This window comes from Pan paniscus, chromosome 1 (genome assembly GCF_029289425.2).
Source record: "Pan paniscus chromosome 1, NHGRI_mPanPan1-v2.0_pri, whole genome shotgun sequence".
NCBI lineage: Eukaryota > Metazoa > Chordata > Mammalia > Primates > Hominidae > Pan > Pan paniscus.
Window position 1 is genome coordinate 66535434 of NC_073249.2, and position 26969 is coordinate 66562402.

The following is a 26969-nucleotide window of genomic DNA, read 5'->3' on the forward strand; positions in this document are numbered from 1 at the left end:
TCTTCCTTACAGATTTTTTTTTTTTTTTTTTTTTTCAGAAAAAAGATGAATTAAAACTGTATTGCTGGCTGGGTATGGTGGCTCACATCTGTAATTCCAACACTTTGGGAGGCCAAGGTGGGCAGATCACGTGACATCAGGAGTTCGAGACCAGGCTGGCCAGCATGGCAAAACTCCATCTCTACTAAAAATATAAAAATTAGCTGGGCCTGGTGGCATGCGCCTGTAATCCCAGCTACTCAGGAGGCTGAGATGGGAGAAGCACTTGAACCCAGGAGCCAAGACTGCACCACTGCACTCCAGCCTGGGTGAGAGAGGGAGACTCCATCTCAAAAACAAAAACACTGTATTGCCTAAAGTCAGAAGAATGAATTAAATGAGCTATTATGAGCCAAACTACCTTTACACATCCATAAAGAGAAGTAACAAACATTTTGAGAAGAGACTGGACCATGAAGACTACATCAGGGAGTATCTTGCATCTCAGTTGAACAAATATGCTGTTTCTCCACTATTACTTCCTATGCCAGGTCCACTGTGGCCTTTCCCCTGCTCCCTGCAGATCTCAGAATGTGAAGATCCCCTCCTACCATGGTACAACTGCCTGGATAGGGCAAGAGCAGCAGCTTCAGATTACTGTTGGATCCACTGCCTTCCCAAAGTAGGCCAGGCTATTTGGGATGAAAAACGATTTTTAAACACTAGGAATCCCCTACCAAAAAGTATCCTTTTACCAAGAGCAAAATGGGCCATGATTTGAAACAGCAGTAAGTATGTATAAAGCTTACGTGGTAAACATTCTGGCCATGAAACAGACCTCTTTCTGAAAGACTCCAAAACTTACAAGGGTCTGTAGCAGGGAGACAGAAATAATCTCTGGACATGATTACGTATATACAGATGCAAAATGTCAACAGTCATTAAAGAACAATGATTGCTAAAAGAGAAAGTCTTATCACAGTACTATCAACGATCCTAAACTGAGCCACTTGGTCAATTCCAAGCTGCATGATAACCTGACAACAGAGTGGAACAAAAGGAAGAGAAAACTTGGTAATTTGAAATCTGTTCTCTTGTTAATGCCCCACAAACTAGAGCTGTGCTTAGTTTTAACCTGTTGTTCTCTGATATTTTTAAAGGAAAGGCCAATATATTGAATCATATACACAAATGGAGACTTCTGAAAAGACGAGATAGATGTCTTCATTAGAAATACAGGTGGTATGTCAACAGTAGATAAAGGTTCCATCAAGTTTGAAGATTAGTTTAAATGAAAATTCAGGCTGGGCACAGTGGCTCATGCCTGTAATCCCAGCACTTTGGGAGGCTGAGGCGGGCGGATCACGAGGTCAGGAGACCTGAGACCATCGTGGCTAACACAGTGAAACCCCATCTCTACTAAAAATACAAAAAATTAGTCAGGCATGGTGGTGCACCCCTAAAGTCCCAGCTACCCGGGAAGCTGACACAGGAGAATTGCTTGAAGCTGGGAGGCGGGGAGGTTGCAGGGAGCCAAGATCGTGCCACTGCACTCCAGCCTGGGTGACAGAACAAGACTCCATCTCAAAAAAAGAAAAATGAGAAATATGCCAAGGAGTTATCTCAGAAAAAGAACATTAAACTAGTAACTGAAATCTGGCCCTGGTCAAAGCAGTCACTCTTCTGTGCCTCAATTTTCCTACCTATAAAAGGATGAAACATGCCGGAGCCCAGCTCTGCTATGACCAACAGTAAGAAATTGGGCAGTTAATTTACCTCACTGGGTGTCATTTTTCTCATGCATAAAATGAGAGGCTCTTGTAGAGAACCCCTGAGGCCCACTCTCATTTTAGTTCTACAATACTGTAATAAGAGAAAAACATGGTGAAACATAAAATACTTTGTATGAAATGCCCCACATCAGTGCAGCTGAGCATTTGGATGATTTGTCCAAGTTTTAAGTTAGTTGTGGGAAATGATTTGGCTGCAATTTGATTCTTTTCTAATGCGTAGATACATATCCCCACAATAAATAAAAAGACGCGGTTAGAATTCTGTAAATATAAGCCCTGAATAAGTGCAGGATCCCTATACGTTTGGCCAATTGATCTCCACCCCTCACCTGATACAACAGAAGGGAAAGACTCAGGTTCTTCCATAGATCAGTGCTGGAGGAAGAACCATTCTCTTCTGTTTCCATGGTTGTGACATAAAGAAGCAGATGCTTTTTGGGGAATTACATATGCAGACATACAGTCACCCACAGACAGAAAAGACTTAGCCTTTGGCTTTGGACATGATTCAAACATTACATCACCTATCTGGGGATTATATTAAAACATAGCCCAGTAATGATTCAGTCACCTACTAGGTTTAATTTCTGACTAAATGAGAGTATTCCAGAATCTATGGAGCTCCTATTTCTACATTGATCTCTCTTTTTTTTTTTGATATGGAATCTCATTCTGTCGCCCAGGCTGGAGTGCAGTGGCATGATCTTGGGTCACTGCAATCTCTGCCTCCCGGGTTCAAGCAGTCCCCCTGCCTCAGCCTCCTGAGTAGCTGGGATTATAGGCACATGCCACCATGCCCAGGTAATTTTTGTATGTTTTAGTAGAGACAGGGTTTCACCATGTTGACCAAGCTGGTCTTGAACTCTGGACCTCAGGTAATCCGCCCGCCTCGGCCTCCCAAAGTGCTGGGATTAAAGGCATGAGCCACCACACCCAGCCCTCTACATTGATCTCTAATAGATGATTCAAGTCTTGCCCTTAGAAATTTCTCTAGGACAGAAAAAAAAAAAAAGTCAGTAAGTTTGAACCATTAAGAACTTAAGTGGGTTAAATGGGAAAGATATTCCCAGGATTCTCTCAACACCTTAACTTTATGCCCTGACTTTCCCATAAACACGAATCACAAATCAACAATCTTTCTCAGCTTCTTGGGCCAGTGAGGCTGAACCAGTGGCTGCCCCCAGTTTAGAACACCCAGAATTTAAGCCCATATGGGAATTTCCAGCCCACCTCCAACCCAATTCTATATCTCTGTACATGCTTGAATATAAGGTAGAGGTTTTAATTTTTCCAAAATTATCCCTCAGGAAAAAAAAAGATCATACTTAAGTCCTTTCAAAATCTTGCATATTATAGGGTACTTTCTCAATTACTTTATTGTAAAAATATTGTTTGGGGAAGATACATTAAGCTAAAATGACCTCAATCAATGTATTGGAGACTTATCAGTAAGAAAGGGGCCCAGCTGTCTAAACAATTCTCATAATGGTGCATTTCTTCATAGTTGTGAGTGCTGAAAGGTGTTGCATATAAGCCTTTCAGAGTGATTATGCTGTGAAGATCACAATATACACTAAGGGATAATTTGTCTATCTTTTAAATGTTTTGAAAATGATGTACTTTCCAGTGACCACATCAAAAACAGATTCAAACAGTACTGTATCTCAAGTCATCTGGTGAGATGAATATAACTGAATATAATTTGAATATAATTACTTCATAAAATGTGAGTGAACAAATCAACACTTCTAAGTATAATATTTTATCAATTATGTGACTTTCAATATATCTGTGTAATTAATTTACTAAATTAAACATAAAGAGACATTTGACTACTACCTCTGTATTGCTAAATGTTCTCATAATCAAGTTGTCCAAATCCTTTCTTTGAATGTGGGGGAAGTTCTTCCCATTGGGAAATGAGAGATGATCTTTGTAGGGTCATCTTATATTTGAGCATGTTTTGAGAAGCAATAGATTTGCTGAATCTGTGTGTGATGAGGTCTGGTGGATGAAAAAGGCAAGGAGAAGGAATGATACGAGATCCAGTCTTGAAACTGCAACCTGCTTTGGGTTCCTGTTTTGTTGGGTAAAACTTGGGGCTCATGTCTGCTTGAGCAGAAAGGCTCCTCAGCACCTTCTTGGGCTGACGAAAGGAGAGTAAAAAGGAGGCCCTTCAAAAATGTTACCACTTAAAACACAGAAAGCAATATACCAAATTCAGTGCTGGCAGGGCAGTTAGTTGTAACAATAACAGTAATCTATTAACATGTATTAAGTGCTTACCAGGCAATGTGCAAAGTGATTTTTGTGTAATGGTCATATCGATTTATCATCCTTATTCTGAGATGTAGGAGCTAAGTAACAGGTGAGGTAGCTTGCCCAAGTCCCAAAATATAAATGTGCCACAGTGGTACATGATAGGGCTGGGATTTGAACCCAGGCAGTCTTACTCCAGAGCCTGCACTTTTGTGTATGATGCTATACCACTTCAATGATTTAAATAACAGAATCTACGAGGGAGCATAAACATTTCCAAGGATCCTTCCTACTATCCACAGCATCTTTTTTCTAGCATCAGGGCATGGGAAAAACCAAATTAGTGATCTATGATAATCGTGGATTCTGAATTCGCCTTTCTGGAAGAACAATTGCTTCAAAACTCACCTGACGGCTAAATCCAGCAGTGATAGTCCTCATTCTTTGTATATACACATTTGGATATCTGAACACCAGTTATTACTGCCATGTTGCTGACAGTCTTCCTTTGACTAACAAAACCCTCTTCTTCTTTGATTTTCCTCTATCCTCAGTGCTCATTCCTCCTGATTCTGCTCCATCGTTCCTCTATCTCTTTTTTAAGTGCTGAGGTTTCTTTTACCTCCATATCCTAGGCAATCTCGTCTGTGGTCAAGGCTTTGCTTTCTACCTCTGGGCCCCCAAATTTATATCTCAAATTTCCCTTCTAAACTAAAATAAAAAGAGAGGGTCTTGCTTTGTCACCCAGGCTGGAGTGCAGTGGTGCAATCTCAGCTCACTGTAGCCTCGCCCTCACAGGCTCAAGTGATCCTCCTGCCTTAGCCTCCTAGAGGTGGGGTTTCTCCATGTTTCCCAGGCTGGTCTCGAACTCCTGGGCTCAAGTGATCCACCCACCTCAGCCTCCCAAAGTGCTGGGATTATAGGCATGAGTCACTGTGCCCAGACTGATCCTTCTTTTATAGTCCTCATCCTTTAATGGCATCACTGTCTAACCATGTACAAACCTAAAGCCTTGGATCCATCTTGGACTCTTCCTTAGTTCTCTCAACTTTCCTATACTCATATCCCTAAAACACAGACTTATTGGATCACCAGATTCTTTAGATTTCACCTCCTAAATGTCCCTTTAATCTGTTTCCTCTTTGCTTTCATTACCATGATGAAAGTCTTCATCATCTCTCATGAGAATTACGGTAATCACCATTTATCTGGCTTCCCTAGCTCCACTTCATTCTCTAAGCCCTCGAGTGAGTGACCTTTCTAAAACATGAATCCAGTCACACTAATTCCTGCTTACAAATCATTCACAGCTCTTCTTTGCCTACAGGGCACCATCCTACTGAACAGCCTGGCACATAAAGCCCTTCACAAGCATATTGGTGGCTACGTTTCTAGTCTCTTTCTTATCTCTTTCTCAATCCTTCTCCAGTCATACCTCCTGCTATGAACTAAGATCCAGACCATTGGGGCCACATGCCACTTTATCTCACACCAGGCAATCCTATCCTGAAGGGGAGCCTTGGTCTTTCTGATCTCTGGGCAAATGAATTCACTACACTGTACTGTTGGCTTTGGACTTTTTAAAGAAATGTGGTTCCAGGCATTTTAAGGCACTTTACAGTAATTGTTCATCCTTTCAAAAACTCTGCAAGGTTGAAGTACTATTGCCTCCATTTTACAATGAAGAAGCAGACACCAAGTATTACTAATAAGGAACTAGTAAGTGAATGAACCAAAATGTAAAGCCAGGTCAGGCTGACTCTAAAGCCTGTGCTTTAGCTGAGCCCAACCCTGAAGTCTTGCCAATTTCATCTATTGCCATAATTTCTACTGCAAGGAAACAACCAGGAAGCAACATCACTGCTTTAGGTTCTCATATGTGCAGCCCACAGGACACTCAGACACGGTCACTTTGAGACATGGCAGATACCATATTTTCAGTCCAACTTCTAGCACATCCCAGCATCCCATGAATGAAAAAGCATGTGTGTTCTACCCTGGCAACAAACTTCACATTCCCATTGAATCCCAAAATGAAGGCCTCTGAGGAGGGAGAATAAAACCTTAGTCTGCCTCCAGGGAAGGGGAAAGTGGCAATGAGCCTCAGTGGTATTTCTGACTTCTTGGGGTAGATGGATGCCCAGAAGCTGGTATGTCTTTAAGAAGTGAGAATCCTAGCTCTGTCCTCTTAAGCCTGATTTTATTAAAATAGCATTGATAGCATCCTATATATTTATTTTTGTTCCCTAATGCTAACACACACATATGTACTCAACTATAGCCAACAAGAAAATTGCTTAAATGATTACTTATCATGTATAAAAGATGTATCTTATTCCTTTATTACTTTTATAATGTGGCTCAAAAAGCTCCAGCCTAAGAGCCCCTGGATCAAGAGCCAGTTTCATCTCTGCCTGTGTGGCCTTGAGAAACACATTTTCATTTTCTCATTTTTCAAATCAAGAGATTCCAAGTAGTTGATCCATAAGCAGTCCCTTTAAATTCTAATATTCAGAGACTATTTTTACTTTGGGGATGTCTTCCATTAGGCTGAGACTTCTTATCCCAGCCCTAAGAGAACATACCCTTCATGACCATTTTCAGAACCTTTTATTTATCACTTTTTAAAACTGTATATATTTAAGGTATACAACATGATGTTTCGATATACACAGTAAAATAGTATTCTAGTCAGGCAAATTAATATGTTCATTATTTCACATACTTATCTCCAACTTTTTTTTTTTTTTTTGGTGGCAATCATACATGGTTTTGAAAATGGTAGTCAGAGATGATAGGTTGGAAGTTAATTCCAAGACTATTTTAGACAAAAAGGACTGTAGCATTGCATTCAAACACATGCTCAAACATTATTCATGCCACTCAAATCCAATTCAGGCCAGCATCACCCGGAATGCACAATAATATTGGGAATGGCTTATACAATTGCATGTGCATGTGAGCATTATCTCATATTCATGCATGCACTTGTGTGGAAATGGCTCTTGGTCTTGGACCTATTGAAAGAATGATTGAAACGCCATCAGATGCAGGATGCAATATAAACATAAAACATCAGGGCAATTATACAGGCATATATCCATAGAACTAAGTGACAAGGAAAACACCCATAAAATGTTGCCATAGCTGACACATGCTTACAGTTAAGAGTTGCTAGGTTCTCACAAAGTTTTGTTTACATGAACTTAACGTCTAACACATGACAGCCAACTAGGTGCCCTAGATAAGATCAAATGATATATGACACAGGTGCCTGTTGAATGAATATTACATGAAAATACTATGAAAAGTAACGTGATGCAAAAGTTAAGGGTATTGCTAATACTATTAAGGCTCATTTTTCCATCCGAAATTTGAAACATCAATTACAGGATTATTGAAGAGGTTCCTTTGCAATCTTTGTGGTGTTCACAGTCATGGGAAACATTGCCACCAAAACCTTTTAATAAAAGCACACGCTGGGGAAAGAACTTATATAACAACACATTATTGATTAAATAGCGGCCCCTTGGTCGAAAAAAGACATCAAGAAGGAACATTTTTAAGGTAAGGAAGACCCTCTTTTGTCACAGCTTATTGGCTTACTATTTTTAAAAAGCAGATAGCTTTATGTATTAGTCTCATTTAAAATCCGTCTCTGGAGGAGCCCCAGATAGGGGAGGAGAAGGGAGCTCTGACAAGTTTCTGGACAAAGTGGGAATCCTCGGAGGTACGTTCAGCCATCACGGTCTGCAGAGAAAGGCAGATTCTCAGCCCAGGGCTGAGATGTTGCCTTGTGGAAGCCGACTCACCTTCCCTCCTGGAGGTGGCCCGGGCTGCGGGCAGGAGGAGCGAGAAGCAGAGGCAGCAGCCCAGCCAGAGCGCAGGCATGGCGGGGCCGGGCCGCTCAGTCTCCGTCTCCGCTGCAGGGGTCGCTGCCCGGCGCCTCGGTTGGTGGTTCTCACTCTGCGCTCCGCTGTGCCTTCCTTTTCCTTGATCAGGTGGTTTTATCGACTCTTCTACCTGACTCAGTCCTGACAGGAAGAGAGCCTGTGTTTCAGGGTGTGACTCACCTGTGAATAAGGAGGACCCAGCCCTCCAGAGGCAGACAAACACACAGAGCACAAACCGGGCTGGAAAATCGCTCCCCGCAGCCGCCCGCTCCCCCTCGCAGCGAGGAGGGCGCACACCTGGCCCGGGCCAAGGGTGTGGCACAGAGGCTGCGGCCCGGGAGCCTTTGCCTGGAATGTGCGAGATTCCCCGGAGCCCTCCTTCTCTCCCGGGGTGGTCCAGGGCAGATTCACAGAGGTAGACAGCAGCCCGCCCCTTCCTCAAACTGGGAGGCCCAATCTTAAGAGCGCTAACTCAGAAATAAGGCAGCAGCCCGAATCAGCTCCGGCTTAAAAGGACATCAAGGAAGACAAGTCAGTCGGAGAGTCACAACAGGGTCCTCTCCACCCTCCAGTTTAGGGTCAACCTCTCCTTTCTCCAGGCTGAACCAAGGGTTTCTCTCCTGGTCCACATAACTTCCTGCTCACCAGGGTTAGCAACTCATAAAGTAACCTATTGACTGGCCAACCTCCCTATAAAGACTGAGTATCGTTTTCTTTTTGTTTGTTTTTTTTTGTTTGTTGGTTGGTTTTTGTTTTTGTTTTCAATGGCACCATCATAGCGCACTGCAGCCTCCAACCCCTGGGCTCAAGCAATCCTCCCGCCTCAGCCTCTTGAGGAGCTAGGGCTACAGGCAAATGCCACCACACCCAGCTAATTTTTTAATTTTTTGTAGAGAGGAGGTCTTGCTGTGTTGGGCAGGCTGACCTTGAATTCCTGGCCTCAAGTAATCCTCCTGCCTTGGCCTCCCAAAGTGCTGGGATTATAGGCATAAACACCATCCCTGGCCCACTTTATATTCCTAACTAGTATAGTATCTAGCTTGCAGTTGGTGCTTAATAAATATTGGCTTGAAATGAATAAGAAAGAGGATCTAGATACCAAACTCTTTTACATCTTAGAGTGTATTTCTCAGCCACTCTCCGTGGGCACTAGAGAAAATATTTGTTGAGACCAACTTTGAATGTTATCCACTAGCACAGTGCTAGCTGAAGTGAGTAATATCTAGACAACTGCAAATCTTGGTATAAACTATATTGTCTCTTCTCCTAAGGAGGCTAGTGACAATAATTCAGAGAGGTGGCTGTCAAGAAGGCTTTGGTTCCTGCTAGAGATTTAAAAATTGCTAGAGCTTTATAAATACACAATCTGTCCAAAACAACCAACCCTTCTTCTCAACATTGAGGCCTACAAAGGCCCCCAATAAATAGCTATTTGCTGACTAAATATATGAATATTCTCTAGATTGTTCTGTGGATGACAACAACATAAGATAATGAACAAATCATCCAGGGCAGACATAAGTGTCAAAGGTTCTAAAAACTTCGGTTCATGCATGTCATGGAGACCAGTGTGGGCTGACTGGGATAGCTAGGGATGGCTTTGTACAGAACGTGGAGTATGAACTGGGTGTTAGGAATAGCTGGGGTCTGAATACAGAACCCAAGAATGGTAGGGGCAAGACAGGTTGCTGCAAACTGGCTGACACCTATTCTAAAATCTCCAGCAATAAAACCTGAGGAATAGAAAAGAAACTCCAACTTTCTCATCCAAGGCTTGATTCTCTTCTACTCTGCCCAGGATTCAAACAAATTACACAAATATTCTTCTCTCTCAAAACTCAGAGTCTCCAGCTACAGCTAAGGTTTCAGTTCACAGAGACGGTATTTAGAATTTTCCCTTCTAGTCGCTGGTGCCTTGTGGAGGCTGAGGTCCTGTCCCTGAGTCCCATCTTTGTTGTGCAATTCACCACGGTCCTGCAGGAACAAGGAACAGGGCCCTACAAAATAAAGTCTTGAAGGAAGATTTCATTTTAGTGCAGATTGCTATAGTTTATTATATGTTAAAAGTTGGAACAGATGTTTTCATCTAGCATCATTTTGGGACAGTGATAATAGCAATACAAACACATAAGTAATGCTTACTATTTGCCAGTCGCTGTTGTAAATCCATTATCTCATTAAACTTTTAATCTTTAAAACAACTTTATGAATTAGGTGTACTATTAATTTCCCCATTTTACAGACAAGAAAACACAGGCATGCGAAAGTCAGGTAACATGCTCAAAGTCACACTGCTAGTAAGTTGCAAAGCCAAGGTTCAAAACCAGGCCATATGACTCCACAATCCATTAGCTCTTTGTTACGTCAGATTAAAAAGTACCATAAAAAACAAAGACAAATTCACAACACTGAATGAATTCAACATGCAATCAAAAGTTATTTATCAATGACCATTATAACCTAGCCAGATTGTAGACTATTGGCCTACATCGATAAATTCAAGTCACAAAAGACTCTGAACAAATATTTCCAATTTTTCCCAAGATGTTAGTTCTGGAAGGACTGCCAGAGGTCATCTGGACCAGGGGCAGCAAATGGGCAGCAGGCCCCTGGGCACCAGACCCACCAGCAGCCTCTTTTATGTGAACAGTGCAGGATTTAAAACATATTTTTAAAATGTAAACGCCTTAAGGCAGGCACTCCCCAACTTTTCTCAGTTCCCACCTCTTCACATTGCCTTATTCTGGGCTTCTCCACACATCCAAACAACTGTCTGGCTCAGGCTTGACGCCCCTGCTCTGGCCTCATCCCTTACCTTGCTCAGGGACAATATCGACCCCTTTTACTAATCTGAGAATTCTTCTCTAGTGCATTCCTGAGGTTAAGAGAGTTCTAGTGGCCAAAAGTTGAGGCTTAGGCAGGTTCCCAGGGCCAAATCATGGCTTCTATTCATCAAAGCAGTTACTTTGCTTTCTGTGATCCTTAGTTTCTTAATCTATAAAATGGAGATAATATTAAAACACTTACCTAGTAGGTTTATTAGAGTTAATGAATTATCTAGGGCTCAGAACAGCACCAGGCACATAATATGTACTATACAGATATAGCCATAATAAGAACAATAATTATTGTTTTAAAAATTATTATTATCTCTGAGTGAGCACTAATCATTTTTCTGTTGTTAAAATTACTAACAAATACCATGTGAGAAAGATGAAATTTTTGCTTCAATCCATCTAATTAATTATTGAATCATTATTTTACAATTTTGTGGAACTCTTGGCCTAATCCAGGTTCATGCCCGTATTACCAATATTTACTTGGATGCTATTAATTATTTCATATTTTTGCTGCATATCTGGAAATTTCCTTCACATACAGATTTTCTTACCAAATGTTTCAATTTTTTTTTTTGAGATGGAGTCACCTAGGCCGAAGTGCAGTGGCACAGTCTCAGCTCACTGCAACCTCCACCTCCCGGGTTCAAGCGATTCTCCTGCCTAAGCCTTCTGAGTAGCTGGGATTGGTGGCAGGTGCCACCGTACGTGGCTAATTTTTGTGTTTTTTAATAGAGATGGGATTTCACCATGTTAGCCAGGCTGCTCTTGGACTCCTGACCTCAAGTGATCCTCCCGCCTCAGCCTCCCAAAGTGTTGGGATTACAGGCCTGAACCACTGTGCCCAGCCTGTTTCAAAATTTGTGAAACAGAGCAAGACTCTGTCTCAAAAAAAAAAAAAAAAAAAAAATTGTGAATTTAAAACTTCACTTTCAGACGGGTAGGGATCTTACATTTCAAGGAAAAGGTAAAGGTAAAGATTTAAATGTATTCTTAGGATTACCTTTAATTAACACATGGCTTTTCAAAAAAGCAAAAACAAAAATCTATTTGCTTTTCCATGTGGCCCAAATAAATATATATATTTTTCAAATCCAGACAAAAGTCAACTTAATACTACTCAGTAACAAAAAGGAATAAACTACTGATACATACACAGCATGGGTGAATCTCAAAGCATTGTGCTAAAACAAGCCAGGCACAAGAGCCCAGATACTACGTGATTCCATTTAAATTAATTCTAGAAAAGGTAAAACTACAAAGCAAGAAAGCAGATCAGTGGTTGCCAGGGACAGGGACTGACTGCAATGGGCCATGAGGATACTTCTGGAGGATGAAAGAAATATTCTAAAATATTACTGTGGTCAAAAGTAATCAATTGCTGGTGAGGCTCAGTGGCTCACACCTGTAATCCAGCACTTTGAAGGCTGAGGTGAGCAGATCACCTGAGGTTAGGAGTTTGAGACCAGCCTGGCCAACATGGTAAAATCCCATCTCTACTAAAAATACAAAAATTAGCCGGGCCTGGTGGTGCACACCTGTAATCCCTGCTACTTGGGAGGCTGAGGCAGGAGAATCGTTTGAATCCGGGAGGCGGAGGTTGCAGTGAGCCGAGATCATGCCACTGCATTCTAGCCTGAGCGACAGAAAGAGACTCTGTATCAAAAAAAAAAAAAAAGAAAAAAGGCCAGGTGTGGTGGCTCACACCTGTAATCCCAGCACTTTGGGAGGCTGAGGCGCATGGATCACGAGGTCAGGAGATCGAGACCAACCTGGCTAACACGGTGAAACCCCGTCTCTACTAAAAAAAAAAATACAAAAAAATTAGCCAGCCATGGTGGCAGGCGCCTGTAGTGCCAGCTACTTGGGAGGCTGAGGCAGGAGAATGCCATGAACCCCTGGCGGAACTTGCAGTGAGCCGAGATCGATTGTGCCACTGCACTCCAGCCTGGCCGACAGAGCAAGACTCTGTCTCCAAAAAAAAAAAAAAAAAAAACACAAAAAAAAACTCTATTGTACACTTAAAATACAAAATGTCTCAATAAACTGATATAAAAAAGAGAAAATCTCAAAAGAATATATTTCATAATTCAGATACTTTAATTCAAATGTGCAAACTCAAAGCAACCACTGGAAACATACCAGTGTTTGCATAAGTTGTGTGACAAAACCAGGCCTGACAAAACCATCTCTGCTGGTTTGGATCAGCACTAAGTGGCCAGCTCAGACCTTTGGGCAGAGACACCACCCAAGCATTGCAGGAGGACCCCTCTTCTGGAAACCTGTTTTGGCAATTTACAAAAAGTAAAAGATGCTTTTTGAAATGTTTGCATAGGAGCATGAATTTTAAACCCATCTCAGACTTTTGTTCTAGAAAGTGAGCGCTTGAATTTTCATCTGATCCTCCCCAAATTTGTCCATTTAGAGTGTAACTCCTTGTGTTGGTGAGGATAATGCTCTACGTAGAAGTTCTCCAACCACAGAGCGGAAAAGGACTGGGGCATTCCCACCGGGTGTGGCCAGGAAGGCTGAGGCCCTGGAAGTCCCCTTTGTTCATTGTTGCTTTTGCAGCTCACAGTCATCACCCAGGGGACTTTTCTTTCTACAGTGCTGTATAAATCATTTCACAGAATGGTCATCTCTTCACCCAACCCCCCAAATAGAATTATAAGTAACATGTTGATTTTTCCCTTGAGTTCCATCATTACCTTAGTTTACTTTCAGAAGGAATGTCTGGCATGTCATCCTCTTTCAAACTCACTTATGATAAAAACTGAAGTACTGGCTGTTAACATGCCAGCAATGGACAGGGCTGTTGGTCCCAGTTCCCTGCCTTTTAAAAAATCTCCCCAGATAGTTCTAATTATGTCAGCATTCACATTACAATTTTAAATGTAAAATATAGCAATTAGGAAAAAAAATTTTTTTTAACTCCCCTTTGTTCTTAATTGGTAAAGGAAAATGTCCATAAATGGAAATGGTTCAGTGTTTCCTGGATCGTCTGGGTAAATTCTCTGAGGCTGGCTGGACTCCAGAAAACAATGTTCTCTGAAGCAAAACCCTGGCTGAAGTGGCAAGCTTCCATTTTATGCAGAAACATATGTGGTGTGCCCACAGCTAGTTTTCAGGGAGCGGTAGAGGCCAGACCAGAACTGAAGTAATGCCGTTTATTTATTAAAGGGACATGATCCTTTTTTCTGTGGTTGGCTGGTGGTACACCTGGGCCAGAGATGTGGTGGGAAATCAACACACGAAGAAGAACTTCATTTGCGTCTTTTTTGGTGTAGCTATTATAGACAGAAATATTCAAATCAATTAATAGTTAAACAATACAAAAAAAGAGGCCGGATGTGGTGGCTCACGCTTGTAATCTCAGCACTTTGGGAGGCCGAGGCAGGTGGATCAGTTGAGATCAGGAGTTTGAGACCAGCCTGGCCAACACAATGAAACTCCGTCTCTACTAAAAATAAAAAAATAAAAAATAAATAACCCAGGCGTAGTGGCATACACCTGTAGTCCCATCTACCTGGGAGGCTAAGGCAGGAGAATCACTTGAACCTAGGAGGCAGAGGTTGCAGTGAGCCGAGATCACGCCACTACACTCCAACCTAGGCGACAGAGCGAGACTCCATCTCAGACAAAAAAAAAAAAAATTGGGAAGGAGCACAGAGAAGAGGGGCATAAGCTGAGAGAAAGCAAAATAGACACAGAAAAAAATCAAAACAAAACAGAGGACAAAAGATTCTGAGAGAGGGACATTTAGTAGATTTCAAGGCTGTGTCAGTTGTTGTGTTCCCTTAAACTGAAATTTGGGCATCCGTGCATCTGTGAAATGTTGATTAGTAGATGAAACATTGCCCATGGTTCCTCAACCATGCTTATGCTTGGACCATAGATATTCGAATTTGAATGAGAGGCAAAGGAGACCACTGCAGTGAAAATTCTTGTCTCCATTGCAGTGGTGGGGGCCAGGGCTGTATCACATGCAGCCTTGACAAGATAAACTAGAAATGAGAGGTGGCTACCCTTAGATCAGAGATCCTACCTTTGCCTTTGTAAGGAAGAAATGAATTCAGGAAACAGTGTTTCTAAATGTATTTCTAAATTTAAATCTGAATTTTTCCACCTTTAATAATTTAAATTACAAAGTCTGAAAAACTCTATAGCATTTAGAAACCTGTCCTCTGCCTTTAAATGGGAAACTTTGGGTGTGTTTTCAATGTCTGATAATAATCCTGACAATTACAATACTAATAGCCAAACTGTAGTGAATATTCTGCAAACGCCCAGCTCAGTGATGAGAGCCTTTATAGGGATTATGGAGTTCACTGTTCACCACCATCCCATGAAGCAGGTGTTATAATAATAACACCTCATTTTGAGGTTACCCAGGCTCTCACACAAATCCACACTGATACCTCTCTCTAGAATTATTATTCAACTACAATATAAAAACAAATTAAGCCACTCACTGAACAAATACGCTCTATAATTTAAAAAACAAAATTGAATTGGATCTTTCATAAAATATGACATGCCTATTCCTTATAACATACACTGTATGTTCTATAGTCACCCCTCTGCAGCAGGTAAGCAATAAACAAGGTTTGGCTATTAGGGGTGCATTTTCCTTGTCATATTACCTTTGTTATTCTTCAGCATATGACGGCTTCGATTCTTATGCAACATCCTTTTATGTCATCCAATCAGATCTTGCATGGTTTTCTGTTGGTCTGATACCTTAATCCAGATATAAGAGTACGTTATTAAGTAATTCGATTCTTGAACGCCTTAGAACAATTGGAAGTTATTTTCAGCATAGTGATAATAGTCTGAGCTTGTGTAAGAGCTCAAGAATTTAGTAGCTATATCTCCGAACTCAGCTTTTCTAGGGCTGGGTTACACAGAAATCCCCAAACATTCCTGGGTGGTTCTTTTGCAGGAAACTTGCAGATTGGTTATTCCACTGCGCTCTAATGATGGAGAGAGCTACAAATAATCACAGAAAAATCTAGAGACCTTCCTCACTAACCTAAAAATTTCTCATAGTCTCAATATGTTTATTTAGATTTAGTAGGAAAATTAATTCAGTGATTCAGACAACTTAAACCAAAATGACACATTTGCCTCAACCACCGGGCTGTTTTAGGTGAATTTATTTTAGGCCTGAATTATTTGGACAACTATTTCAGTGCTCTGTTTTTTATTATATGAATACAAAGTAAAACAAGGTTTAATTGTCATTGCTTTATCAAATTAACTAATGCCTTTGCTATTTTCTTTTCTCAGGGTCCTCTATTAATACAACCCTTATAATTTACTCCGAAAATTTCAGCTTAAGCAGAATATGGCTACGTGGTTTTGCAACAAAATTGTTTATATGGAATTGAATACATCTATGTGCCTCAGGTAAACATAAAGTGGTGTGAAAGGAAAATAAATCATCCCCCAAATCACTAAGCCAAAAGGAAGAGTCAAGCTGGGAACTGCATTACACAAACCTGCCTCCCATTTTGTTTCTAAATAAGATAGTTACAAAGATAAAAAAGCTATACACCTCTCTCACAATTTGCCCACTAGGAAATTCCTTGTGGGCCCCAAGATCAAGTTCTGTTGAATTTCACCCTGACAAGGTAAACTGATAGCTTATCTTTACGGGTACGGGACAAAGGACAGAACTTAAAGTTATCCCTCTACTCACCTGAGACAAATGTATATCTGATCACTTCCTCTGCCCTGTATTTTATCTTATGTTAAAATGCTGATTCGCTGAGCTAAAGGAATACATAAGTGACTATTCCTTTACCCACCCTTACATGTGAATGGCTAATCGAAGACTCAAAAGAATGCAACCGTTGGCCTCTTATCTATACACACCTTCAAAACATTCCTTCCTTTTTTCCTAATATCCACCCTTTCCCCTTTAAATATTGAAGTTCTCAAAATCATTTTTGGAGAAAGGCATAGGTCTGTCTTCCAGGTGTAAGATGCCCTTAACTTTGGCTTCTAAACTTCTAAATTGATTGAGATTTGTCTAAGATACTTTTTGGTTTACAGTGGATTACACTTATGCTAAAAATTCTACACACACATGGATATGTATTACTTGAACTCTAGGTAGAAAATCTCCTTTTAAGAAAGATTTTGGGGGCTTTGGTTGATTCGGTTTTTTTTGAGATGGAGTCTCACTCTGTTGCCCAGGCTGGAGTGCAGTGGTGTGATCTCGGCTTAGCTGGGACTACAGGTGCCCGCCACCACGTCCGGCTAATGTTTTGTATTTTTAGTAGAGATGGAGTTTCCCCGTGTTAGCCAGGGTGGTCTCGATCTCCTGACCTCAGGTGATGTGCCTGCCTCGGCCTCCCAAAGTGCTGGGATTACAGGCGTGAGCCACCACGCCTAGCCAGTTGATTTGGTTTTTAGATTTTAATCTTGCACTCTCTCTCTCTCTCTCTCTCTCTCTATATATATATTTTTTTTTTGAGTTGGAGTCTTGCTCTGTCACCTAGGCTGGAGTGCAGTGGCGTGATCTCGGCTCACTGTAACCTCTGCCTCCCGGGTTCAAGCAATTCTTCTGCCTCAGCCTCCTGAGTAGCTGAGACTACAGGCGTGTGTGTCCAGCTAATTTTTTGTATTTTTAGTAGAGACACGGTTTCACCATATTTGCCAGGATAATCTCGATCTCTGGACCTCATGATCTGCCCGCCTTGGCCTCCCAAAGTGCTGGGATTACAGGTGTGAGCCAACGCACCCAGCCTATTATCTTTTAAAAGGGGTGGGGCAGGGGGCGGCAATTCTAAATCTTTGGACCGTTTGAGGCCTGATGTAAAACCCATGTTAGAAGAAACTGTCTCATTGTTATCTGCGTGCTAATCTTTCTTGCTAGAAATTTCGGAAGAATTTTTATTAACTTGATAAATACATTTATTTTAATAAATATTATTTTAATGAACTTCCTCTTAGAACCAGATCTTGTCTAATCAGTCAACCACATTGTTGATTTTTCCTCTGGAATACAGACAGAGCTGAAACAGTGATAACAGAAAATGCCATGTTGATTCAGACCAATGTATCCTTACACCGAACCAAGCTGTATCTGACAGAAGCACCAGTGGATGTTTTGGGAGTGGGTTGCTCTCATTACACCAACTTCAGTGTTTAGGAAAACAGTCTAAAAGATCCTCATATTTTCTAATTCACATGCTATGGAATTATCATCCACAAATTTAACCAACTCTTTTAAATATTTTTAAAATATATTTTCTAGGTGTTGTTGGTCTGATAAATAAAATCAACTTTTATTATACTATTAATACAAGGACCTCACAATTGTTACTGGTTTTAGTGCTTTAGGATTTGCTAATCCTTTTTTCCAATCTCTTAAGGTTTTGTTAACTTTATCTATATGTTTCTTTGCCTTTCTGGCTGAAAAATCCCACTTTTAGACTCTTCTAGTAGCCTGTCCTGGTGATGATTTTTGTTTACTTTCCTTAGGAAGTTTCTAAGCTTTCCCATGTGTCTTGACAAAGAAAGATCAGATTGTAAAAATTTCTCACATTTGAATACACTGCAGCTTGTATACTGGGGCATAACTCTTTCTGATGGGGGTTGGGGGGAGTTCCAGACAGGTCACCTAGTATGATTAAGCCCAGTGCTGGCACCTGGCACAGGACAGTTCAGAGGGTGGGATTGGCAGAGCACTGAAATTCAGCACAGAGTTTCCCTTGCCATGCCATGCACCCTGGCACAGGCCTGCGTGCATCTAGAGGAAAGAAAACTTTTCTCTAATTGCTCTGTTTAGAGAGGCTCTCTTAACTTAATTTAATTTTTTATTTTTGTGGGTCCATACTAGGTATATATATTTATGAGGTACATGAGATACTTTGATACAGGCATGCAATGCGTAATAATCATGTCCTGGAAAATGAGGTATCCATCCCCTTAAGCATTTGTCCTTTGTGTTACAAACAATTCAGTTATACTCTTTTATTTTTATTTTTTAATTTATTATTATTATTATTATTATTTTTTGAGACAAAGTCTCGCTCTGTCACCAGGCTGGAGTGCAGTGGTGTGATCTCAGCTCACTGCAACCTCCACCTCCTGGGTTCAAGGGATTCTCCTGCCTCAGCCTCCCAAGTAGCTGGGACTAGAGGCGTGTGTCACCACACCAGGCTAATTTTTTGTATTTTTAGTAGAGATGGGGTTTCACCTTGTTGGCCAGGATGGTCTCGATCTCTTGACCTCGTGATCCACCCACCTCAGCCTCCCAAAGTCCTGGGATTACAGGTGTGAGGCACCACACCTGGCCACAGCTTTTTTTTTGTTTTTGTTTTTTGTATCCATTAAACATCCCCACTTTTCCTCCACCTCCTGCTACCCTTCCCAGCCTCTGGTAACCAATCTTCCACTCCCTATCTCCATGAGTTCAATTGTTTTGATTTTTAGCTCCTACAAATAAGTGAGAACGTGCAAAGTTTGCCTTTCTGTGCCTGGCTGATTTCACTTAACATATGACCTCCAGTTTCATCCATGTTGTTGTAGATGACAGGAACTCATTCTTTTTTATAGCTGAATAGTACTCCATTGTGTATATGTGCCACATTCTCTTTATCCATTCATTTTTTGATGAACACTTAGGTTGCTTCCAAATCTTGGCTATTGTGAACAGTGCTGCAAAAAACATGGGAGTGCAGATATTTCTTTGATATACTGATTTCCTTTATTTCGGGGTATATATCTAGCAGTAGGATTTCTGGGTCATATGGTAGCTATATTTTTAGTTTTTTGAGAAGCCCAAGAAGCACCTTTTTGCTAGCCTTCTGCCTGGAGGGGTCACATTTTCTAATTTGCACCAAAGTGTCTGCTGAGCTTGCCATGGCCCTCCTCCTCAGCCATCAGCAGCAAATGAAAACCAAAGGATCAGTCTACATGACTTCTTGGTATGAAGCTGATAATTCAGATCCCATCGTTTAATAATTCTAATTTGGATTGTTTTTAATATAATAAGACCAGTTTTCATTGAATTTCATATTTCACCTTTCTGCTTACTCCAGTTTTTATGACCTTTTCCAAAAGGTTTCTTTTTCTCTGCACTGATTTCATATTCAGCATCAACTTCAGTGAAATACCATCTGGAAGATTAAACCATGTATTACGTGTTCTAGGTAATTTGCAGTCATTGTAGAAAACATTGCTTACTATACCAATCTTTGGGGGATATCTCTTCCAGCACATTTTCCTCCATCCAAAAAAACAACCGCCTTTTTTCTCTAAGCAGTTCCGTATGTATAGCAAAATATTACCTCTAGTTCTGGGGTACTTAAAATTTTTAAATAATTTCTGGTGTGGAATCTTAGTAACTTTTTTGAATGTCTAAACAAATGACTGTTGTTCTATCTTATATGTAAATTTATTTATGCTCCCAAAGAGCCATTCTAGTGTGATCCTGTCTCCAGGAAACCATGCTTCCGTTTCCAGAGTAAGTTGCTTGCCTATGTTTATGAGAGATTCTATCAGCCTAACTCCCTATCTGTATAGCGGAGTTAGACAGATTCTCAGGCAGCTCTATCCAGTGAAAATTTCTGCAATGATGCAAATGTTCTATATTTTTGCTCCGTAATAGGGTAGCCACCAGCCACATGTGTAATGTGAGTGAGGAGCTGAATTTTTAATTAATTAAATTTTAATTTTAATAGCCACTTGTGGCTAGTGACTACTGTATTGGACACTACAGGTCCAAGGCCTTCTCTGGAACCCTTTTCATGAATGGACATCACACTAGTCCCTCCTTCACAGTGATTGCTTGCAACAAAATACTGCTTCTTCTTGTCAGCAGTCCCACAGTTTCTCCCCCAAGTTCTTGTGAAATTATCTTACGTGTTACATAAATTCTTCTGACCCTGAATTTTCACTAGCAAATATTACAGGGTTTGTTTTTTTTTTTTTAAATAGGGTCTCGCTCTGTCATCCAGGCTGGAGTGCAGTGGAGTGATCACAGCTCACTGTAGCCTCAGCCTCCTGGTTTTAGGTGATTCTCCCTCCTCAGCCTCCCAGATAGCTGGAACTACAGGTGCACGCCGCCACACCCAGCTAATTTTTGTATTTTTTGTAGAGATGAGGTTTCGCTATGTTGCCCAGGGTAGTCTCAAACTTCTGAGCTCAAGTGATCTGCCCACCTCGGCCTCCCAAAAGTGGTGGGAATACAGGTGTGAGTCACTGTGCTCAGCCAAATATCAGTTTTACGTTAATAAACCCCCGTAAACTAGATGCCTAGAACTTGGGAGTAAGTCCTTTGCTCTTTTAGTTTTACCTTCATGAGACTGACATTTGGAAGTTGTGCATATTTTTGTTTCCACAATTGCAGGGCATTCACACTTGTCTGGGAAAGTTGTGCATATTTTTGTTTCCACAATTGCAGGGCATTCACACTTGTCTAGGAAAGTTGCTATATTTGAAGGGCATCCTGTGAAAAATGAAATGATTACAGTTTGTAAAATATGTATCAGAAAAATGTGTTTAAATTTGCTTTCTAGTACATTCTTGAAAACTTAGTTATTATAATCATCTACAAATGGAATTTACCTACAAAAACGATCATCACAATTGCAGGTTTCAAAAGTATATAATCTTTTTAAAGAAAATAATATGATACAGGAAAGAGAAAAAAGTGCTTATAACCTGCCTTTTTTGGTGACTGTAGGCTAAATTATTTATATTAAAATTCTTTATAGTAAATTCTTTATATTAAAGTCTAACAGTAAAGTATTTTGCTGTGCTCATTCTTTTATTTCCTTGTCCAGTGAATTTCTTGGATTATCTGCTATAAGCCAGCATTGTGGTAGACATTTGATAAATAATACAGTGCCACCCTACATAATCTATGGAAAAGGATGATAAGTCCTAGGCAAGAAGGGAACCAAAGGAAAAAATATGATTATGAGGTACAGTTTCAAGGCTTTTCCTGATAGAGTAAGTTTCATTGCAAGAGAACAATGAATTAACCACTTCAATCTTTCTTTCTTTCTTTTTTCTTTTCTTAAGACAGGGTCTCATTCTATCAGCCAAGCTGGAGTGCAGTAGCATGATCTCTGTTTACTGCAGCCTCAAACTTCCAGACTCAAGCAATCCTCCCACCTCAGCATCCCAGGTAGCTGGCACTACAAGCGCACACCATGAAGCCCAACTAATTTTTTAATTTTTTGTAGAGATGGGGTTTCACCATGTTGCACAGGCTGGTCTCAAACTCCTGTGCTCAAGCAATCCACATGCCTTGGCCTCCCAAAGTGCTGGGATTACAGGCATGAGCCATTGTTTCCAGCCCCACTTTGATCTTTCTAATAAATGACTACTCAACTGTTAAGACTATAAATCAGCTTGATGAATAGTAAGGGATCTTAAATATTACTGTCTTTGGTATGCTGGGGACAGTTGGGCTTGTCAGAGAGTCTGTAGGCTGGGGACTCTTTCAATGGTACCCATTTTCTCATCTTCCTCAGAATAAAACCCAAAGTCATTCTGTGTCCTCTCAGGTCATATGTGATATGCCCTGCCCCACCTTTCCAACTCATCCTCTGCAGTTCTCTCTCCTCATCCTATCTGCTCCAGCCACTCTGGTCCCTCTGCTGTTTTCCAGACAACGAAGCAAACTCCACCTCCAAGCTCATCCCCACCTGAGGGTGCCTACAATCACATGCCACCTCCCGCTCCTGCTTAGTTAGCCTCTATTCCTTTCCTTTGCTTTATGTTTCTTCTTATTACTTATCACCTCCTAATATAAGATTCATTATTTATTATTTGTCTCCCCCTATAGAATGTAAGTTTCATGATGGCAGGGACTTTGCATTATAGCAAGGCATGGAACAGTGCCTGCCTCTTAATAGGCCCTCAGTAATATCTTTTTGAATGAATAAATGATACATGTTTTGTACTTATTTTACAAGGTTGAATCACTCACCTTTCTATATCTAAGTTTAAACATTAGTATGAAGAGAGAAGTTATAACTTATTAAATTACCCCTTAAGAGTGTTAGGAAAGGCTAGGCATGGTGGGTCACACCTGTAATCCCAGCACTTTGGGAGGCCGTGGTGGGCGGATCACCTGAGGTCAGGAGTTTGAGACCAGCCTGGCCAACATGGTGAAACCCTGTCTCTACTAAAAGTACAAAAATTAGCCAGGTGTGGTGGCACATGCCTGTAATTCCAGCTACTTGGGAGGCTGAGGCAGGAGAATCACTTGAACCCAGGGGGCGGAGGTTGCAGTGAGCTGAGATCATGCCACTTCACTCCAGCCTAGGCAAAAGAGTGAGACTCCATCTCAAAAAAAAAAAAAAAAAAAAAAAAAGAGGGAGAGAATGTTAGGAAGATAATTAATGTTATTCAGATTTGACCTGCTGGAGGACAAACCATTCTAAAACTCAATTTTTTTATTTTATTGAAATAATCCCAAACCATACATTCATACAACAAAAATTAATATATAAAAGAATGGCATACAACTATAATAGAAATTGTGTAAGAACCAGTGAACCTCAAAATGAGATAATGCTGCCGGGCACAGTGGCTCACGCCTGTAATTCTAGCACTTTGGGAGGACTAAGCGGGTGGAACACCTGAAGTCAGGAGTTTGAGACCCACCTGGCCAACATGGTGAAACCCCGTTTCTACTAAAAATACAAAAATTAGCTGGGCATGGTGCACATGCCTGTGGTTGCAGCTATTCGGGAGGCTGAGGCAGGAGAATCGCTTGAACTCAGGAGGTGGAAGTTGCAGTGAGCCAAGATTGCGCCACTGCACTCCAGCCTGAATGACAGAGCAAGACTCCATCTCAAAAAAAAAATAGATAATGCTTATGCTGTTGTTTATAAATCATTCCTTATGTTTAGAGTGTGAAGATTAAGAAGGGAAGAGACTTGCACATAGACCAAGGGTGTTAATGGAAGGCAGAAAGAAAGTTTAAATCTTCAATGCCTCTTTGCATTCAAGTTCTTGGTCTCATTGCAGGGAAAGTGTCCACCGACCCAGGCATTCCACAGTTCCATAAATTAAGGGTCATTTAATCAAAACTTCTGCTACACTTTAAATGTTTCTCCCCTCCAAAACTCATGTTGAAATGTAATTGCCATTGTAATGGTATTAAGAGGTATGACCCATAAGAGGTGATTAGGTATTAAACCACTCCCATGGGGTCTATTTAATTCCCTTTTTAAAAAGGGCTTTTAGGAGTAGGTTCTCTTTCTTGGCTCTTTTGCTCTTCTGCCATTTGAGGAAAGGTGTTCCTCCCTTCTGGGGTATGCAGCATTTAAGGTGCCATCTTGGAAGTGGTGACCCAGACCTTACCAGGCACCAAACCTACCAGCACCTTGACCTTGAACTTCCCAGCCTCCAGAACTGTGAGAAATAAATTTCTGTTGTTTGTAAATTACCCCATTTCAGGTATCTGTTATAACTGCACAAAACAAACGAAGATATCTTCACTGTCCCCTGGGAGACCCACATTCACCAATTTAGGCAGTTAAAAAGAGTCAGGGTAGTTTTTATTCCCTATTTTTCATATTCTTTTTTTTTTTGTGATGGGAAGGAAATTTTATGGCAGCAGGTGTTAACTAACTCACTTCAGTGTTTGCAAACTTTGAAAGCCATAAACTTATTTTTAAACTTTCCATCAGCTGGGATGCATTTATCTGCAAGTAACAGAAGTCTCAACTGAAAATGTTATGTATAGCTGGGTGCGGTGGCTCACGCCTGTAATCCCAGCACTTTGGGAGGCCGAGGTGGGTGGATCACGAGGTCAGGAAATCGAGACCATCCAGGCTAACATGATGAAACCCCGTCTGTACTAAAAAATACAAAAAATTAGCCAGGCGTGGTGGCGGGCGCCTGTAGTCCCAGCTACTCGGGAGGCTGAGGCAGGAGAATGGTGCGAACCCGGGAGGCGGAGCTTGCAGTGAGCCAAGATCGCGCCACTGCACTCCAGCCTGGGCGACAGAGCGATACTATGTCTCAGGAAAAAAAAAAAATTGGTATTTATAATAAGCACATTTATAGGCTTACATATGGAAAATTCTGAGGATGAGTGGAAAATAGAGTTAAATTACCCTGTAGTTCAATAATATCATCAAGAATACAAGTTCTATGTTTCTCTTCCATCGTCCACTTCATCTGAAGGCTTGTTCCCCTCATAGTTGTAGACTGGGTGCCAGTAGCAATTAAGGTTGGATGCTTCCTTATTTTTGTAAACAGGAAAGATCAGACCCTTCTCCCTCAAACTCCAAACAAAAACCTTTCCTGATTGAGCCTATCATATGCCATCTCCGAACCTGTGATTATCACCAGGAAAAGGCTTCATGCTGATTAGTTTAAGCCTGGGTATCTTAATCACTGGCAAAAGGGATGGCATACTTATGATTGGCTTAAGTCAGAGGTCAGAAAACTATGGATGCAGGCCAAATCCTGCTTGCCAGATGTTTGGGGGAAGTTTTATTAAAACACAGTTACGTCTTCCTCTAAATATTGTCTATGGCTACTTTTACAACAATGGCAGAAATCAATAGCTCCAACAAAGACCATGAAGTCCCAAAAGCCTCTACTATTTGCTCTCTGGCCCTTTACAGAAAAAGTTTGCCAAGCCCTGGTTTACCTTAACATGGGTCTACTTTGGACCTATGTTTAATCCCCCAAACTATGATACTGCTACCCAGAGAGGGAAAGTTTGGACTCGGTGTGGATCTCCTCCCATGTCAACCTAAGGTTGCTTCTTTTGTTATTTCCTAAGCAAAGCTGAAAAAGAACTGAGCACACAAACTTCAGAATGAAAGCCTTTACTTTTGTAAGTCCATTGACTGATCTGCATTTCTCTCTTACAGAGTGATGAGTATCTGTTCCTGACATTGATCTGCGTTCCAGCCTTGGCTGTATGTTATTTTGTTGGATTGATTTGAAGTTATTTGTTAATTCCATGGAACCGGACTACCCAAACCATCTGCCAGATCTTCAACCCACCAACAGTGTTAGATGGAATTCCCCAGAGTCCTGCTGCAGTCATAGAAGAAACATCATCCCTAAAACCAGGGCACTGCTTTGCAATGCCTGTCAGTCAGTCGCAGGCAGAATGGCTCCTCTCCACATTTACATCAATGATTTTCTTTTCTTTTTTTTTTTTTTTGAGATGGATTCCTGCTCTGTCAGCCCAGGCTGGAGTGCAATGGCACGATCTTGCCTCACTGCAACCTCCGCCTCCCAGGTTCAAGCGATTCTCCTGCCTTAGCCTCCCAAGTAGCTGGGATTACAGGCATGCACCACTATGACCTGCTAATTTTTGTATTTTTAGTAGAAATGGGGTTTTGCCATGTTGGCCAGGCTGGTCTCTAATGCCTGACCTCAGGTGATCTGCCCACCTTGGCCTCCCAAAGTGCTGGGATTACAGACGTGAGGCACTGCACCCAGCCTCACATCAATGATTTTCCAGGTAAGTGATTTCCTGTTCAAACAGCAATCTGAACTTTCTTTTAAAAATAGCTTTTCTCATTTACTTGTATTATGACAAATGCAATGAATGTCCATTGTGGAAACATTAGAAACACAGATAACCAAAAATAAAAAAAAATTGTTACCATCCCACACTCCCAGGGAACTTTAAAAGCAAACAATGTGTTCTAGAGGTGAAGTCTTCCCTCCAAGTGGTCTGAACTAGCTTTGACTTTTCCAGCAGGAAGTCATCATGGAAGATTTGATTTTTTAACCCCCTATATTTATGAAGTTACTGAATGGGCCTATTCTTTGACTAGCCTTTCTGAGAGTCTTTATTAAATTGTGAACTTTCTGACTGTTTAAAGAAATTTATGGAAAAGGGCAGGGTTTGAGAAGTTGCTATTTTGAATAACTTATTGTTATGTACATCTTTTAGAGTCTTATGTACATCTCTTTCAAACATGAAAGAGAACCTATTTCTCTTCATTTGGACTAGTACATCCAATTCCACCTCGTTTTGTAAATAAAAGGGAGCCAACTTTTCTGAAATGTAGGGTTGGGAAAGTATGCTCAGCTTCACAAATCCTCACTTAGGCACACCTGTGGGTTTACTAATGCTCAGTATCGAAACCACTTGAAAATGCCCCAATGCTGGTTTGTTTCCAAGACATCAGACAGGAACAACATTAGTTTTACGGCTAGAATTTACTGTAGGATGGGATTCAGTATCATCCAGGTCCTGC

The 26969-nt window shown here is 41.0% G+C and overlaps 1 protein-coding gene across 3 annotated transcripts in view; it reads right to left on the reverse strand.

Moving 5' to 3' along the window:
- LAMC2 (laminin subunit gamma 2) overlaps window positions 1-26969 on the reverse strand; it is an 80021-nt gene that overhangs the window by 50302 nt on the left and 2750 nt on the right. The window contains exons 2-4 of one of the 3 annotated variants that reach the window (XM_055110686.2): window positions 21071-21223; window positions 15405-15501; window positions 7844-8065 (exon numbers count right to left, since the gene is read on the reverse strand). In XM_055110686.2, coding sequence (XP_054966661.1) covers window positions 7844-8065; window positions 15405-15450 — 268 coding nt within the window. In that variant the 5' untranslated portion in view covers window positions 15451-15501; window positions 21071-21223. Of the gene's footprint in view, window positions 1-7843; window positions 8066-8160; window positions 9187-15404; window positions 15502-21070; window positions 21224-26969 lie in introns of those variants that run through there. The other 2 variants (XM_034942141.3, XM_008968584.5) reach the window with 2 other exon arrangements.